The sequence below is a fragment of the Sorex araneus genome, chromosome 2 (genome assembly GCF_027595985.1).
Source record: "Sorex araneus isolate mSorAra2 chromosome 2, mSorAra2.pri, whole genome shotgun sequence".
In the NCBI taxonomy this organism is placed as follows: Eukaryota; Metazoa; Chordata; class Mammalia; order Eulipotyphla; family Soricidae; genus Sorex; species Sorex araneus.
Window position 1 is genome coordinate 329,901,900 of NC_073303.1, and position 16,905 is coordinate 329,918,804.

The 16,905-nt window shown below is 38.6% G+C and overlaps 1 protein-coding gene across 1 annotated transcript in view; it reads left to right on the plus strand.

Moving 5' to 3' along the window:
- The first annotated feature begins 2,442 nt into the window (after positions 1–2,442).
- The window catches only part of MYOM1 (myomesin 1), a 142,493-nt gene continuing 128,030 nt past the window's right edge, over positions 2,443–16,905 (plus strand). The window contains exons 1-2 of the mRNA XM_004606000.2: positions 2,443–2,553; positions 7,701–8,008. Of these exons, the coding sequence (XP_004606057.2) occupies positions 7,728–8,008 (281 nt within the window). The 5' untranslated portion in view covers positions 2,443–2,553; positions 7,701–7,727. The remainder of the gene's footprint in view (positions 2,554–7,700; positions 8,009–16,905) is intronic.

A 16,905-nucleotide genomic window follows, 5' to 3' on the forward strand; every position in this document is an offset into this window, starting at 1 on the left:
TAGGGCTAGTGATAGATGAATAAAATAAACAGTTTAATGTATTAATTTTGTAGCCAGTAAATTTTGTTTTATATATATATATATATACATACATATCACTTGTACCACTTGTCATGCCATTGCTCATCGATTTGCTCGAGTGGGTGCCAGTAACATCTCCATTCATCTCTGTCACGTGCTAATGTAGCCCAATGGCATCTGCTCACTCCAGGAACACGAAGATATATATGTGTACATATATATATATATATATGTATATGAGCTACTATTATTTTTGACCTTTCAAGCAGTGCTCAGAGAGCTTGAGGGACATTCCTGATAATACTCAGCCAGCCAGGACAAAGGGCTAGCACTAGGACTTAAGGATGCAGCATAGCTCCGGTGCAGTTAAATTGTACACCAAAAGCATTAACAGCAGCACTGTTGTAATCATGTCACCTCAGTAGCAATAAAAAAATTCTAATGGAACAAAATACACTGAAACTATTAAATAGTAGTCTGCCCTTTGTTGTCCATTGTACTATTTTCCACCTTTATTTGTTTGAATAATTATGTAAATGGATATTTATTCTGTTTATTCTTTTGTGTCTGACTTACTTAACAGCATAGTTTTTAAAAGTTTTAGACCTTACTAGTATTCTGTTCCTTTTGAAGACTAAATAATATTTCACTCATTTTTCTGTCAAACCTCAAATACCTCTGAATAAAATGCATTTTTGTTGTTTGCAATGTGGTGATCTTTGACAAGTAATTTTATTTCTGAAGGCCTTGACTTCCCCAGCTATGTAATAAAACTGTCTTGCTGGCTTTGCTTGGGGGTGGAGTTAGGCCTGAGCCATACCCAGATGTGTTGGGGGGGGCTTACTCCTGGCAAGATGTTTGGGGGTCCTCCCTGGTGCTGTTCTGGAGATCATGTGGGATGTCAGGGATTGACTGTGGCTTGGCCACAAGCAATGCAAAAGCCTTAGCCACTGTGCTGTTTCTCTGACCCAGCTGGCTGTGTAGTTTGGTATTTAAATGAGATCTTGTGTACAAGAAAACTATCACAATCTATAGCACTTGATAGTATCTCAACAGTGTTATCCATAATTATTATTAAGAAAATAGTTAAAAGTAGAGTATTTGGGGGCTGGAGCACAGTGGGTAGGTAGGGCATTTGCCTTATACACGACTGACCCGGGTTTGATTTCCAGCATCCCATATGGTTCCCTGAGCACCGCCAGTTGTAATTCCTGAGTGCAGAATCAGGTGTAACTCCTGTGCCTTGCCGGGTGTGACCCCACCCCCTCCAAAAAAAAAAAGCAAAAAAAAAAAAAGTAGAGTATTTGTTCTAAGTTTGACAGATAGTGACGTGTATTCAGAATCTAAGATCAACTAATCAGAATACCAACCTACTTCATGCACAAAATCTGAATGATGACCTTTTACACGTTTTTATATCAGTAATATTAGTTGACATTTACAGTATTATGTGTTAATTACTGAATAAGTGCCACGTCTGCATTATCACCTTTAATCTCCACAGCAATCCCACAGTTTGTATATTGTTAACCACATTTTGTAGAGAAAGAAAATGAAAACTAGGAAGGAGAAATAAATTGCTTCAGACTAAATAACTGTTCTGTGCCATGGACGTCTGGAATCTAGTTCTGGATTGAATTCAAAGGCAGTGTCTAATCATCAAGTTTTACTCCTCTAAATTTGTAATTCAGTCCAAAAAACAAAGAAAGAGAATCTTTGCTTAGACAGATTAGCCCAGTCTAATTTTAGACTAGATAAAACATGTTGTTTTCGATAATGACAAGGAAATATATTCAAATATTCAAACTTAAGGCTATCACTTAATAAATTTTTAGACATTTTTTAGATAATGACAAGGAAATATATTCAAATATTCAAACTTAAGGCTATCACTTAATAAATTTTTCTGAGATGAGAGAAATAGTGACTATGTGTCATGGGGCCCACATACTGTAACTCATTTCTTATTTGACTTGCATCTAGTTAACCTCAAGTTTTAATTTTCACCTTGTGTCTTTTAAATGTACATGTTATGAACAGCACACTCAGAACCATATCTTGCCATTAAAATTCCATAAAGTCCAATTTAGGAATTAGATTACTGTAACTATTTTTAGTTCTCAACACAAACCACTTTTTTCCGTTACACTTTTAAATTTCTAGCAATACTATGATACTGAAAAAAGCTCTTAGAGGCAAATAAAAATTTGCCAAAGTGTTTGAGTGGCATTAATTGTCTGTGCATTGCTGAGGCGGCTACCAATGAGGGCGTCTCTCTTCCTACGGTTAGGGCTTCCCTTTCCATTTGCTGCTATATTTATCTGTCTTCATAGCCATAAAAGGCTGGCTGTGTGACTCTGACATTCTACTGCCTGACCACATGCATTATTTTTGAACTGGCCCCTAGGTCCTGTCTTTAGCCCAGCCTCTTCGATTTATTTTGGATTCAACCTGTTGTGGGCTGTGCATTCTCTCATCCAGCTCCACAACCATCTTGGAATATCTCTACCACCATCACTCCTTTTGAAACTGGTAAGTGTGATACCAAGGAACAAGAATGAACAAGGATTTTATGTGCTTAGTGACCCTGCAGTGTGTGTGTTTTCTTTTTCTTTTAAGTTCATCAGTTTTTTCAAGGGTTGTCAGAATAGCAGAGAAATTAGAATGCGGGAAAGAATACCAGAGCAACAGTTTGCTTGTTTTTGCTGGCACAATTATTCTCTCAAACCACGGTATTCCTTTAAAATTTAGCTACTGTTGTTCCTGGAACAAGGAGGGAAAAAAATCCATGTCAGATGGAACTGTAAGTTTGAGTTAAGTACTCTTTCCAAGTTTTAGCTGAAATCTGGAAATAGCAGATGACAGGAAGTCATGTACTTTCTATTTTCTCTATACCTGTAGTACTTCCTGATTACAAATTAGACTAAAAAGAAGGTAAATTAATGCTTATGTCCCTTTTGGTAACTCAGTGATTTCTAATGGTGCCTATATGCATGTAAGGATGCATTCTGATACTCTTAACCTGAAGTGGTTAGGTGATATTTCAGTGACATATAGAACTAAATATGATCCTTAAGATAATACTTTGTGCAAAATAATTTTAATTAGCACTTGGCCTTTAATTCTAGTATAAAATTTCATATCAGGATTATGACTCTGGAGTTAATATTGTTACTTATATGCTCTAATTATTTTCAGGAAGGAAATGACAGGCCTTAAAGCAACAGGAGGCAATCAAACCATCTTTCTTCCCAGTTGATTCTAGATGTCAGATGTTAGGGATAATCCTTACTTACTTGATGACGAGACGATATATGCATCTTTGTTTCTGAGTTCAGAGATGAGACAATTAGTTCTATTGACTTAAAACCAAACTGAGTTTTCTTGTGGATACGTTACCTATGTGCTTGTAAAATGAAATGTTTTAAAAAATATAACTACTTGGGGAAATAAAGAGCAAAAGCAGATAGGGGTGAGATAGTTAGATACTTTATTTTTTTGAAAATAACATGTCAAATTTCCTGAATTATAAACTTAGTTTATTACATGGTACATAGGAAGATAATTCATTGTTTATTTGAAAATTATTCGAATAACATGTTTCATGTTTGATATTCTATGTATCATTATAAAACTTATCTAGTATCTTTATAACCTCCTAACATATTATGCTTATATAATATTATATTTAAGTATTGATTTATTAGAATATGTATAATAATTATTTATTACATGTGATAATTGTTATCCATATTTTAGAATGGAAAATACTGATCTATTTAAGGATTGCTTGCTAGTAGCTATTTTTTTTCTCTTGGGAAATACAAACATAGACTGATATATTCCATGAGCCTGAAGATAAATAAAGTTTACTTGGCTTTCTTCTCAAGGAACTATGTGTTGACTTTTAAAATAAAGAATGAGTTTAAGCTTGATAAAAATAGTAGCACATGAAAAATGATGCACTTGTTTAAAAAATTAGAAAAACTGAATTACTTTATAGCTAATTTTAATAATTTTAAATTAACATTTTACTTTATGTATTTAGAAAATCTAGAATTTTAGAGCCCAAACAAATGCATAAAATATTCGAGGTGTGAGCATGCTTCTGTGAAATTATTAATTTAGCCAAAGTTCTCAATGTGTCTGATAGGTTCCTGTTAGTGTATATGTTATGCAGGAAAGCTAATGTACTGTTCTCCCTCCCAATGCTAAGCAAACACACGTTGTTTAGTTTCACTAAAACACTAGAATTATTAGTTCAAGTTCATAATGTAAACTGCTATGATGATGACTAATTTAATTACTCTTTATTTTGTTTTGTTGGCAAGGACCAAAACTTAGACCTCTTACATGTGAAGTATGTGCTTTATCATGGAACGATTCTAATTCCTCTTCTTCTTCCTATTCTATTTTGTGTGTATGTCATTTGGGGAACCAAGCCCAGCGCTCACACATGAAAGGGAAATGTTCTCCCACTGAGCCACTTCCCCTGCTCTAAGCCTTCATATCATTTTTTTTTTAGGGTGTCATACCCAGCCACACACAGAGGCTACTCATGGTTGTTCTCAGAGGACCATGCTTATGCTAAGGATAATACTTAGGTGTCAAACTCAGTTCTCCTGCATGGAAAGCAGGCACTCAGCACATTGGGCTATCTCTTTGCTAAGCTATCTCTGTTCTTAACAGAGAAGTTAGTTTTCTATGTTTGAAATTTGTTTGAAGTTTCTAGGTTTGAAATTTGAAGTTAGTTTTCTAGGTTTGAAATTTTTTTGAAATTTCTAGGTTTGAAGTTTGCTTTCAAATTGTTTGATTTCAGAAAGTTTATTATGTGGTAAGGCATGAGTATAATCTAGGTTTTAGTCCTGGCTTTTTCTTTCAACCAGACTCCTGCATTTCCCATATGGCCCCCCAAGCACCACCATCATACATTTAGGAATGGTCATTCCTAAATGTAGTTCTTCATTCTATACCTTAAGGTTGCATATGTAACATCCCACTTATCATCTGCACTTGGATATCCAGCAGGATTCTTCAGCGTAGAACATTTCAAACTAGATTCCTGGTCTTCCACCCTTCATTGCTTTCTCATACTCCGTTTCTCATATTCCCATATTCCCATAGTCCATTTCAGTCAGTTGCAACTTCAGATCACTCAGATAAAAACCTTGCAGTCATCTCTCTCTCTTCTTTATTTTTTATTACTTTAGTGCCTTTAGCAAATGATACTGGGTTACCTTCAAAAACATATGTAAAGTTATTCACTTCTCACACATCTAGCGCTTCCAGTGTCGTCTCTAGCCTGGAGTCTTTGTTCTAGCCTGGAGTCTTTGTTCTGACTTAATATGGTTCTCATAACAAAGTACCACTCTAGGGCAGCATCAGCAATTATTTTCTCACAGTTCTTAGGGCTAGAAATTTGAAGTCTGTTTTTTCCTGAAGTCTCTCTCCTTGGCTTATAGATGGCTATATTCTTTGTCTTCATGTCTCATCACAATCTAAATGAATCGAATTCATATCCATGTCCTAATTTCCTCTTCTCATGGGGCTTTCATCGTATTTGGTGAGATCTCACTCTAATGATCTCTTTTGAAATTACATTTCTCCTATGCATGCACTGTCTGTAAGTACAGTCACATCTGAAATATTGTCAGAATTTCAACATAGGGATCTTGGGGTTCGGGGGTTATATTTTGGGGTTCACTTCACAGCAGTCTTCTAATTAGTCTCCTGGCTTAGATGATTCCTTTTTCATTGTCTATTTCTCAGATTTTATTTTATTTTATTTTTTTATTCATTTATTTTTTTATTGAATCACTGTGTGGAAAGTTACAAAGCTTTCAGGCTTAAGTCTCAGTTATACAATGCTTGAACACCCATCCCTTCACCAGTGCGCATATTCCACCACCAAGAACCACAGTAAACCTCCCCCCCTCGCCCTCCACCCTCCCAATCCCTCACCCTGCATGTGTAGCTGATTAATTTCACTTTACTTACTCTTTACTTTGATAACATTCAATATTTCAACAAAAAACTCACTATTATTGTTTGGAGTTCCCCCCCAAAGTCGGACCTGCTGGAAAAGAAGCATTTGATAATTTATTTTCCATTGCTGAGAATGAAGAGGTATAAAGTCGTGTGGCCACAATAGCGGCCGCGTATTTCTCAGATATTATTGAGTGTTATTCTCAGTTCAGAACTTGCTGATGTTTTCTTCCACACTTTCAGAATAAACTTATAGACAATGGTCTATAAGTCCTCTTCCCTCTCTCCTCTGACATCTGGTATTTCCGACAGGGTCACTTGGCAGTGCTTAGGCCAAAGATGCTTAAGGGCCAACAAGGCCACAGTGGCAGTGCTGGGAGCCACCAGGGCCACACTCAATGGTGCTTGGGATAGGGGCTTTACTTGGTGGTGTGCTGATGGGGGACTGTGGTGCATGTGATGGGATGGGGTGCTCAGGCTTTGCAAATGCTAACTATGTGCTCTATTGCATGAGCTATTTCCCCCCTCAGATGATCTTATGCTCAGAGTTTCCTTCCCAAGGAACTCATCACTGATGAGGCGGGCTAAATCTCTCAATCTTCTTTTCCTCACTCATTGATTACTGTAGCATCCAGCACATACTAATATACCATATGCTTTCCTTATTTTTCTCTATTGTCTACCTCCTTCAATAGAATAGAATGTTCCATGTAAGGTTATCATGTCAGGATTTTGTTTTGTTAATCACTGTACTTCCTGTGTGGGGAAAGTTCTAGCTCGTAATAGATGTTCAGTGACTATTCAGTAAAACTACATTGGTGATTCACAGACTCAATCCTTCTCCCTAATTGAATCATCCTCTGAATGTAATGTCAGAAAATTAGAATATGTATTATGAGTTACTGGGGGAAAGCATAAGGGTTAGGAGAGAAAAATTTATGTATGACCACCTAGATAAAGAAGGCACAATGACAGAAGGGGACACATCTGAAATACAAAATAGAGCATTATTGAGTAAACAGCAAATCAGATGTTCAAATTACTTATTATTTGGGAAAACAAGAGTATTCATTCTTATATATAGCAGATACTTTCCCCCATTTCCTTCCTTTTGTTGTTGTTGTTGTGATGCTTAGAGGCTGTAGACACTTGGTTTTGGGTGCTTGTACACTTGATTGTGGTGTTCCTACACTTTTCTGTTGCAGGGTTTACTGGGGGTTTCATACTTTAGTTGTGATGCTCACACCTTTTTCTTGCAATGTGCTAGAGATCATTTGCTTTTGTTTCAGTGCCAGGAACTCCAATGGCAGTGTCACAAGGAGAGCAGTCAGCATACGGGGCAACACCAGAGAGGGAACATGAGGCCGCATGCCTTCAAGAACGGCACTTTACTAGGGCTGGTGTGATAGTACAGCGCATAGGGCATTTGTCTCGCACATGGTCAACCTGGGTTCAATCTCTGGCATCCCATACGGTCCCCCAAGCACCGCCAGGAGTAATTCCTGAGTGCAGAGCCAGGAGTAACTCCTGAGCACCACAGGGAGTGACCCAAAAAGCCAATAAGGAAGGCAATTTTACCACTGAGCTGTCCCTGCACCCTAGGAATATTGATTTTTACATGTTGGTTGAGATGACTGGTTCTGTGGAATTTGTTCCATTATAGCTGACTCAAAAACAGTGTTACTTTCTTATAGCTTGCCTGGTTCTGTTGGGGGCACAGGATGTCTCTGCCATTTTATCAGAAGATCTACGACCATTATGATAGCAGCTACCGCAGTAAGGACCTTCGTACCACCATGAGCCAGTACCAGCAGGAGAAGAAACGTTCTGCCATCTATACCCATGGCTCGACAGCCTACAGCAGCCGCTCCTCTGCTGCACACCGCCAGGAATCGGCAGCCTTCAGCCAACTGTCTGCAGCCTCCTACCAGCAGCAGGACTCCCTCCAATCTGCAGTTCATCGGAGGGCAGCCTCCACTTACGACTATGGCTACTCCCATGGGTATGTCAAAAGCAGTTTTTCAGTCTCTGGCCAAAGACGTGTTCTCTGAATAACCCCCTCACATCACTGTTTGGACAGGACAGCGGAATGTTTATTTTTTATTTATTTATTTAAACCCATTTTTATTGAAGGACTGGGATTTATAATACTGTTAATAATACCCTTTGTGTGTTTTTATTCCAAAATCACACCTACCACCAAAGAGGCTGCTACCCTCCATCAGTGTCTCGAGGACGCCTCCTAGCTCCCCTTCCCCGCATGTAGCTCAGTTCTAGAGACAAAATCTCCAGTTCTTACAGCAGGAGTTTTTAAAAATTTTTAAATTTTATTGAATCACCGTGAGATAGTTACAAGCTTTCATGTTTGGGTTACAATCTTACAATGATCAAACACCCATCCCTCCACCAGTGCACATTCTCCACCACCAATATCCCGGGTATACCCCCCCTTCCCTACCCTCCCCCTGCCTCAATGGCAGACAATATTCCCCATACTCTCTCTCTACTTTTGGGCATTATAGCTGGCAACACAGACACTGAGAGGTCATCATGTTTGGTCCATTATCTACTTTCGGCATACAGCAGGATGTTTAAAGAAGCTGCAGCACTAGGGTCCATGTCTGATAGAACTGGGATTTCTGTCTTCCTCTTTCCCATTACCATTTCATTGAGTTTTGCACAGAGCTGCACAGTCACACCTGGGTGTCTGGCTTGAATTGCCAACTGTAATATTTCTAGAAGCAGAGAAGTTTTGCCACTGAGGAGGTTTTGCATTAGCAGCAGTGAGCCAGAACATACCATTTCAACACTCACAGTAGGTTTCCTGGCACATAGAAATATTTCAACTTTGATTGAAAAAGCAGTATAGAATTTAAAATTCTCAAGTCACAGGGGACTAAACTATGGCACAGATGTGTTCTATTTTTTCCAATAATCTGAAAGCCAATATCAAAATTATGAGCTATTTTTCATTGAGCAAATATTTTTTTTTTCGGGGGGAGGGCTCACCCAGAGTCCTAAGGGGACCTAGGGCCCTTTCCAGAAATTCTTGGCCAACCAACAGTTAGCTCAGTGCAAGGCCCTGAGCATGTGGGGCTTGGAATTTTCAGGGTCATCCTAGTTGTACTCAGAAATCTCCAGGGCCATATGAAGTGGTGCTTGGAAGCCTTCAGGACTGCACCCAGCAATGAACCAAGGGACCATTTGGTGTTGAGGATTAAACTGGGGTTGACTACATGCAAGGCATGAACCATTACACCTGTACTATCTCTCCAGCCCAAAAGGAAAAAAAATATATATGTATATATATTACCCTTTTGGGTCATGCCCGGCATTGCACCAGGGTTACTTCTGGCTCATGCACTTAGGAATTACTCCTGGAGGTGCTTGGGGAACCATATGGGATGCTGGGAATTGAACCTGGGTTGGCCATGTGCAAGGCAAACGCCCTACCCTCTGTGCTGTCACTCCAGCCCCCAAACAAATATGTTCTTTAGCAAAAGCATGTTATAAAAACAGTCCTGGCATACAGATGTGGTTCAAGTGATACAGCGACTCTAATGTACAAAGACTTGAGTTCAGTCTCTGGCACAACATGATTCCAAGCCCTGCTGATGTGGCCATTATCACAATAAAAAATACAAATCAAAACCAAAACAAAATATAGCCCTATCTTCATCAGCATAAGAATGCCAGGAACAGGAGCCTGGGCTACAGCTCAGTGAAGGAGCACATGACTCCTAGGTAAGGTCCTAGGTTCTATTCTCAATACCAGGAACAAATCTATATGCTGATAAAATATTTGTTTTGTCTTCTGTGGAGGGAGACTAGAAACTAAAGGAAAATAGGCAGTCATGGCATTCTAGGGAGGATGGAATTTTGATGCAGTGCTTGTCCTCCAAAGTGAACTCAGGGTTCTGTTTCTTTGCAAGCAGAAAAACTGAAGTAAGCTCACACTTGCATTCAGCACCAGAGCGGGGAACTGAGGCTGCTTCTCTGTGCCAGCAGTGCTGGAACTCCTCCAGTCAAGAGTGTGAAGTCTTAGACTCATTGGAAATATTTCAAACCCTGAACTTCCTTCTGGTCTTGATTTTAGAGAAGAGAATTCATCTGTGACTCTACCTTCTCTTAAAGATATTTTCACCACTGTAGTTTCAGGGTAGAACTATTTCCTCTGAGCCTTGCAGTTAGTTTTTCTGTGTCTGATGAATTCTAGGCAGGTTTGTCCAAGCCAACTTTTATTCTTTCAATCTTCAGGACAAAATATTTCACAGATTATAAAATAGTTGCAAAGTCATGTGATTTTATTCTAAATCCATTTATAGTTTACAGAAATAAATATGAACTTCAAAATGTGAAGATGTTTTGGCTTCATGATAAATAAATAACCACCAGCTACCTCAACTCCTTCTCTGAGAACCATCTGACACAGATTTCAATTTTTATTTTTTATATAAGCATGAGATAATTTTGCCTTATAAAATTTGAGTCCAGAAACTTTCTGTCAGTGCAACTAGAAAAGGCATTTATTTTTGGCAGTGAACAATTATTGAGGAAACAAGATAGTGGCTGATGTGAATAGGAATGAGAAAGGGTGAGGCAGAAATTCCAGAATCTCTCTTGGATTTAAGCAGCTCCAGGTTGACAGCTGCCATGTGAGGGCACTGTCATCAGCCTTTTGGAGTTTCTGCTATGTTCAGGAGCAGCCAGAGTCTGTTGGGGGTTACCTGGAATGTAAATGGAACAAGATCGTTTTACAATCTCGCTATCCAGGGTCATGTTCTGCAATGGGATATTCATAAGGACCTTGCATTGGCTGCAAGTACGGAAATCTTATCACTGAGGAAAAGTCACTTCTTTGGGCACTAGCTTCCAATGAACTGCCTTCCAAGGAAAAGTTGGAGGACTTAACACCATGTGTATGTAATGGCATCATTTTGTTTTGCTGAAGAATGTTCCATAGATCCTTAATAACCTCATTTAGGAAATAGCTGTCCTGTGTAAGAGAAGGATTAGATTTTCCTGGATGCTCTTTACTCAGTCTATAGAAGATGGCTCTTTTTACTGTGGTGCAGTTGTAACAGGACTGTGCCTGTTTTATTTCCCCAGTGCTGTAGAATATGTATACTTTTAGGAATATCTGTCGCTGTCGTTGTCGCTGTGGTCCTGTTGTTCATCGATTTGCTCAAGCAGGCACCAGTAATGTCTCCATTGTGAGACTTGTTGTTACTGTTTTTGGCATATCAAATACGCCATGGGTAGCTTGCCAGGCTCTGCCGTGTGGGCGAGATACTCTCGGTAGCTTGACAAGCTCTCCGAGAGGGACGTAGGAATCGAACCTGTGTCGGCCGTGTGCAGGGCAAATGCCCTACCCGCTGTCCTATTGCTCCATCCCCTATTTCTCTTCCCTTTGTGATATCTGGGGGTCCTTCCTGTACTTTCTGTGCTCACAAAGGTTTGCATGTGTGGTTGTGGTATTTGCACACTTGTGCTTGAATTTGCACACTTGAAGGGTTGAGAATCACATTTAGTGAAGTTATGAGTTACTTAGTCACATCCCCATGCCCATGGATTTGTATGGGGGATGCACCCCAGCAGTGCTGGGGACCAGCAGAGCATCTGCACCATATGGTAGTCCTGGGAGACCACGTGGTGTATGGATCAAACTCAGGGGCTCTTGAATACAGGACATGTGCTCCAGCTCTTTGACTATTATCATCCCTGATAACATATATATGTACATATACACACATATATATCCTCCCCCATATATGTATGTATATATATGTGTGTGTATGTATATATGTATATATATATATCTTTTAGGGAGACCTACCAAGCTGTGTTCAGGGGTCTTGGGGGCCACTCTAAAGGAAAGTTGGTCAAACTCCTCCTGGTTCAAAGCATGACCTAGGATGTGAAATTGTTCCAACTCTGAGGTGCTGAAGACTACCATGGTCAGCCTGGTGGAGCACTGAGGACTCCAGTTCTACATCAAGTGTTGTAGGGATGTAGAGAGAAGTCATGTGGTGCTGCATTCAAATGCTATAACTTGTGTCCCCACTCATGCAAAACACGTGACCCTGATGACTGAACTATCTTCTTGGCCCTGAATTTGTATTTTTTAAAAATTTTGTTTTTTGGGCCACATGTGGCTGTGTTTGGGACTTCTCCGAGCTCTGTACTCAAGGGACCATATGTGGTGCCAGGGATTGAACCCAGGTGTGGCACATACAAAGCAAATGCCTTACCCTCTGCACTATCTCTGGCCCCTGAATTTGCATTTTTTAAGAGATCCTTACTTCTTCAACTTTTTTCTAAGATTTGTGTTAAAATTGCTCTTATTTTATATACATTCTTTTTATTTATTTGTTGTGGAGCTAAACTCAGTGGTCTTTGGGACCTAGTACCAGTTTTTTACTAAGGGAGGTTATTCTTTTATTTTTTTTCTTTTTGGGTCACACCCTGCAATTCACAGGGGTTACTCCTGGTTTTGCACTCAGGAATTACTCCTGGCAGTGCTCAGGGGACCATATGAGATGCTGGAAATTGAACCTGGGTTGGCAGTGTGCAAGGCAAATGCCCTACCTGCTGTACTATTGCTCCAGCCCCTGAGGGGTCACTCTTGGTGGTATACAGAGGGACCATGTGGTATAGAGGATCAAACAGTCTCCTGCAGCCTGTTGAGCTGTTCTATGACCTATAAATTCTTCTTTCAACTTCACATCAGAATTTTTATTATTTATAACCAGATATAGCATATCAGACATTAGTTTGTGAGCATTTTAATATTTTATTAAGAAAACACTCTATCTGATCTTCGGAAGACATAGCCATTTAGTAATAATGAGTTCATGTAATAAACTTTATTATAAATGGAATATAATATAATTTTTCCACATACAACTTCATATCTTGTTTTTCCTACTATGTATGCATTTATGTATATAGATAGGCATTTATTAATGACTTGCTATGTTTGAACAACTTAGACTTCTTCGTAGAATCACTAGACCCGGGAGTGAGAGGGAAGAAAATGTCAATAACTTCCCTTTTGTGTACTTCCATGTAAAAGGAAAGAAGTCAACATAATGCTGGGGTATTTATTTATTTATTTCAAATTTTATTTTATTTTTATAAAGTTGTTCACAATTATATTAATATTTTATTATTAAAATTTAATATTTCATATTTAGTATCCAAACAGCAATCCCACCACCATTAAACCTACTCACCACCATACTTTGAATGCTTCCACCCCAAACTCCAAACCCTGTCCCCAAAGCAGGACCTAAATAATTTATTTTGTATTGCTTGTTATAAATAGTACACTAAAAATGATCCAAAATAATTTCCTTAGAGAAAAGTGTGTGAAGATTGTTGTATTTCACCCTGGAGCCATTAACCCTTGTATGAGATTACTAACATGTTGTTAAAGGTTGATCCTTGTGGGCTTATATATATATTTATATATATGTATAAGTATATACATATATCTGTTATATATATATTTTCCTCCCTGAGATGACTTATCTTCTACTTTACACCCATCAGATATGGTGTGCTATTCTTGGTACATCAATGGTGTAGAGTATGGGATGTTGGACAGTCGCATTTGTGGCTGCACGCTTCATCCTAGGGTATTTTAGTCTTTCTTTTTTTAGATCTAGTACTAACAAGTGCAGATAGTATTATTTGAATGTTTTAAAATCATAATCACTTCTTTGGGTTGCTTTTTTTCCATAATAAAAAAGATTTTCTTTTTGGAATGTGAGCAGTATTGTTTGGAAGTACAGTTTTGGGGGTATATGTAAACCAGAACTTGATCTATTTTTAGCTTCTGCTTTGTAGTTAAAAGTCCAGCAGTAAGGAAAGTCTGGAGACTATATATACTTGAACTTGACTGTTTCTCAGTAAGTCTTAAAAATAATGACTTTTTTCAGTGTCAATGCGGCTATAGTGCAGATTGGCTCAATCAGTTTGGAAGTAAGTTTTGTGGGGTGTATGTAAACCAGAGCTTGATCTATTTTTAGATTCTGCTTTGTAAGTAGAAATCCAGTAAGTAAGGACAGTCTGGAGACCTATATATGCTCTGAACTTGACTGTTCCTCAGTAAGTCTTAAAAATAATGACTTCTTTCAGTGTCGATGTGGCTATAGTACAGATTGGTTCAATCAGTTCTGAATCAAGGCCATAATATTTCTGAAAGGTTTGCTCTAGATGTCATTGCTCTTGATTATAGTGAGGGAAAAAATCCCTTAAACGAAATAATTAAAAAACAGAACACCTGGTCATTATTTTGTACATCATTATCATCATCATCATCATCATCATCATCATCATCATCATCATCATCATCATCATCATCCCATTGATCATCGAATTTCTCGAGGGGTCTCAGTAACATCTCCATTTGTCCTAGCCCTGAGATTTTAGTACAGTATTTTGTACAATGTAATTACTTTGTAATGTACAAATACTATCATGGGGAAATGACACTTGTGACCACTTTGCAACCAATATGCAAGAGCTCTTACTTATGTCTGTGGATAGCTTCCACAGTCTCAGATAATCTGAAATTAGGTGCAGATGCTTTTTTGGCTGAGAAGAACTGCAGCTTTCATCAGATTCTCAGAGAACTCTGTGACTCAGTGAAGTCAGTACATGCACTGGGAAGTCTACAGATGCATACCGGCATGTGACCTGAGACTCCTTTCTTAACACCAAATTTAAAGGTGGTATTAGGGAGATGTAATACTAGTGAAATCAGTGTACCTTCCTTTCCTTTGAGTGAGGAACACATTAAGAGAGAAGTGATAAAAGAAATATTTTTTTATACTTGACAAGTAATAAGGAATAGCTTTCAAAAATCAGAGAACATAGCACAGTTCTTGGAGTATGGAAAAATTTCATTTATTTATTTATTTTTATTGCTTTTTGAGCCCACCTGGCTGTGTTCAAGGTTTACTCCACCTCTGTGCTCAGGGATCTCTCTTGGCAGGCTCAGGGGACCCTATGAGGTGCCAGGGTTGGATTCTAGGTCAATTGAGTGCAAGGCAAGTGCCTTATCCACTTTACTATATCTCTCTGCTCTCCCGTCCCCCCACAGAAGGAAGCATTTTAGATGTTCCCTCATCCCTCTGTGGAAAGGAAGATATTGAATTGTCTGCTTTTGAACTGATTAAAATTGAGTACTTATGAAGCAATTTAGTTTCTAAACCACTGTATCTTTATGATTTCTTAGAGAAGTAGAAATTATTATCCTTATTTTACAAAGGTCAAAACTGAAGGCTAGATTAAATAAACTTTTTGATTTATTTTTTTTTCTTCAGGTCTCCAAAACAATGATCAGGGGGTTGAGGTGTGTGTGTGTGTGGGGGGGTGGATTCTACTTCTAGCAGTACTTGATCCTCATCCTAGGACCCAAGGATGAGATGATGTTTCAGCCTCTTAGTTCTGGTGACTGTCAGACCCTGGAGATACTGAGAGTCCTCCAGGGCTATGTCCTGTGATGCTTTGGAAATCATAAGGTGTTAGAGATGGAACCCAGGTGCAGCATATGCCTAACTAATTTGTTAGTTGCTGTGCTATTCTTGGGCTTCTCCCCCTCCTTCTCTCTATCTGCATATATATGTATATATATGTATATATACATATATACACATAGAGTATACACATATATACATATATACACTCTGTGTATATATGTATATATACATATATACATATACACATGCATATGTACACACACAGTGCTTCCAGGAATTAAATCCAAGTCTCATACATGCAAGGTATGCACTTTATTACTGCACCCTATTTTTCCTCTTTATTCTAAGAAGTGATGGAATAGCAATTTGAACCCAATTCTACTCTACGTCCACCACCTTTCCCACAGGATCTCAGTGCTAATAATAGTTAAGAACTTCTGTGATCACACTTCCATGAGATATTTCTTTGAAGCTCAGTTGTTGCCCAAGCAATAACCTCTTTTTGTAATTACTACTGTTTTCAGAGAATAACACAATGATGCTCAAACCAATTATAATTCATACAGAAGATATTAATTCCAAAAGTAGAGGTAACTCATCTCTTGATAGCAGGGACTGACTGAGAGGAATATGGAAACTTGCTGTCTTCTGCACAGCATGTTTTCAAAAGATGTCATAAAACAAACCTACTGCCTTTTGGACATTTGTGTCTTGATCTCACCTATCTGTCTTGGGTTGGTGCTCATTTCAATGTAGCCATTTCCCAGCACTCAATACAGTCTCCAGAGCATCACCTGATTCTTAAGTACAGAGCTAGGAGAAATCTTCCTGGGTGTGAACCCCAAATAAGTAAACAAATAAAAGTACTTAAAATATGTATGAGCACCTCAGCCAGAGCTTTGGATCCCTGTGAGCTCATATGTGAGCACTACAGTGACCCCTGGAGAACCCCATATGCAGAGTGATGAGTGTGATCTCCCGTATGAAAGCACCATAATAAAAAATGGTAATGTTGACCCTGTAAGTGGCACAATGGAGTGTGAAAACACTGCAGCCTGATGTGCATCTCCCAGTGAACAGCACAACTAGGTGGTGTGAACATCACAACCAAGCATGTGTGCAACCCTGGGTCATCACATCAACAGAGAGAAATGGTAGGGAGAGGAGGATTTGAATATTAGTGTTTTACCAAACAGTTCTTTCTAGAACACATGACCAATCTACACTTGTGTTGAGAAGTGACTCAGACACACACCTCTACGATATTTGCCTTAATATTAGGTATTAGTTGTAGGAAATGACTAAAAAATATAAAATATTATTTGCCCATAGAAATAAATGATAAAAAAATAAAAATAATAATTTGTTTCTATTTTAACAGAAAAATCAAGAAATATGCCAGAGAGATAGC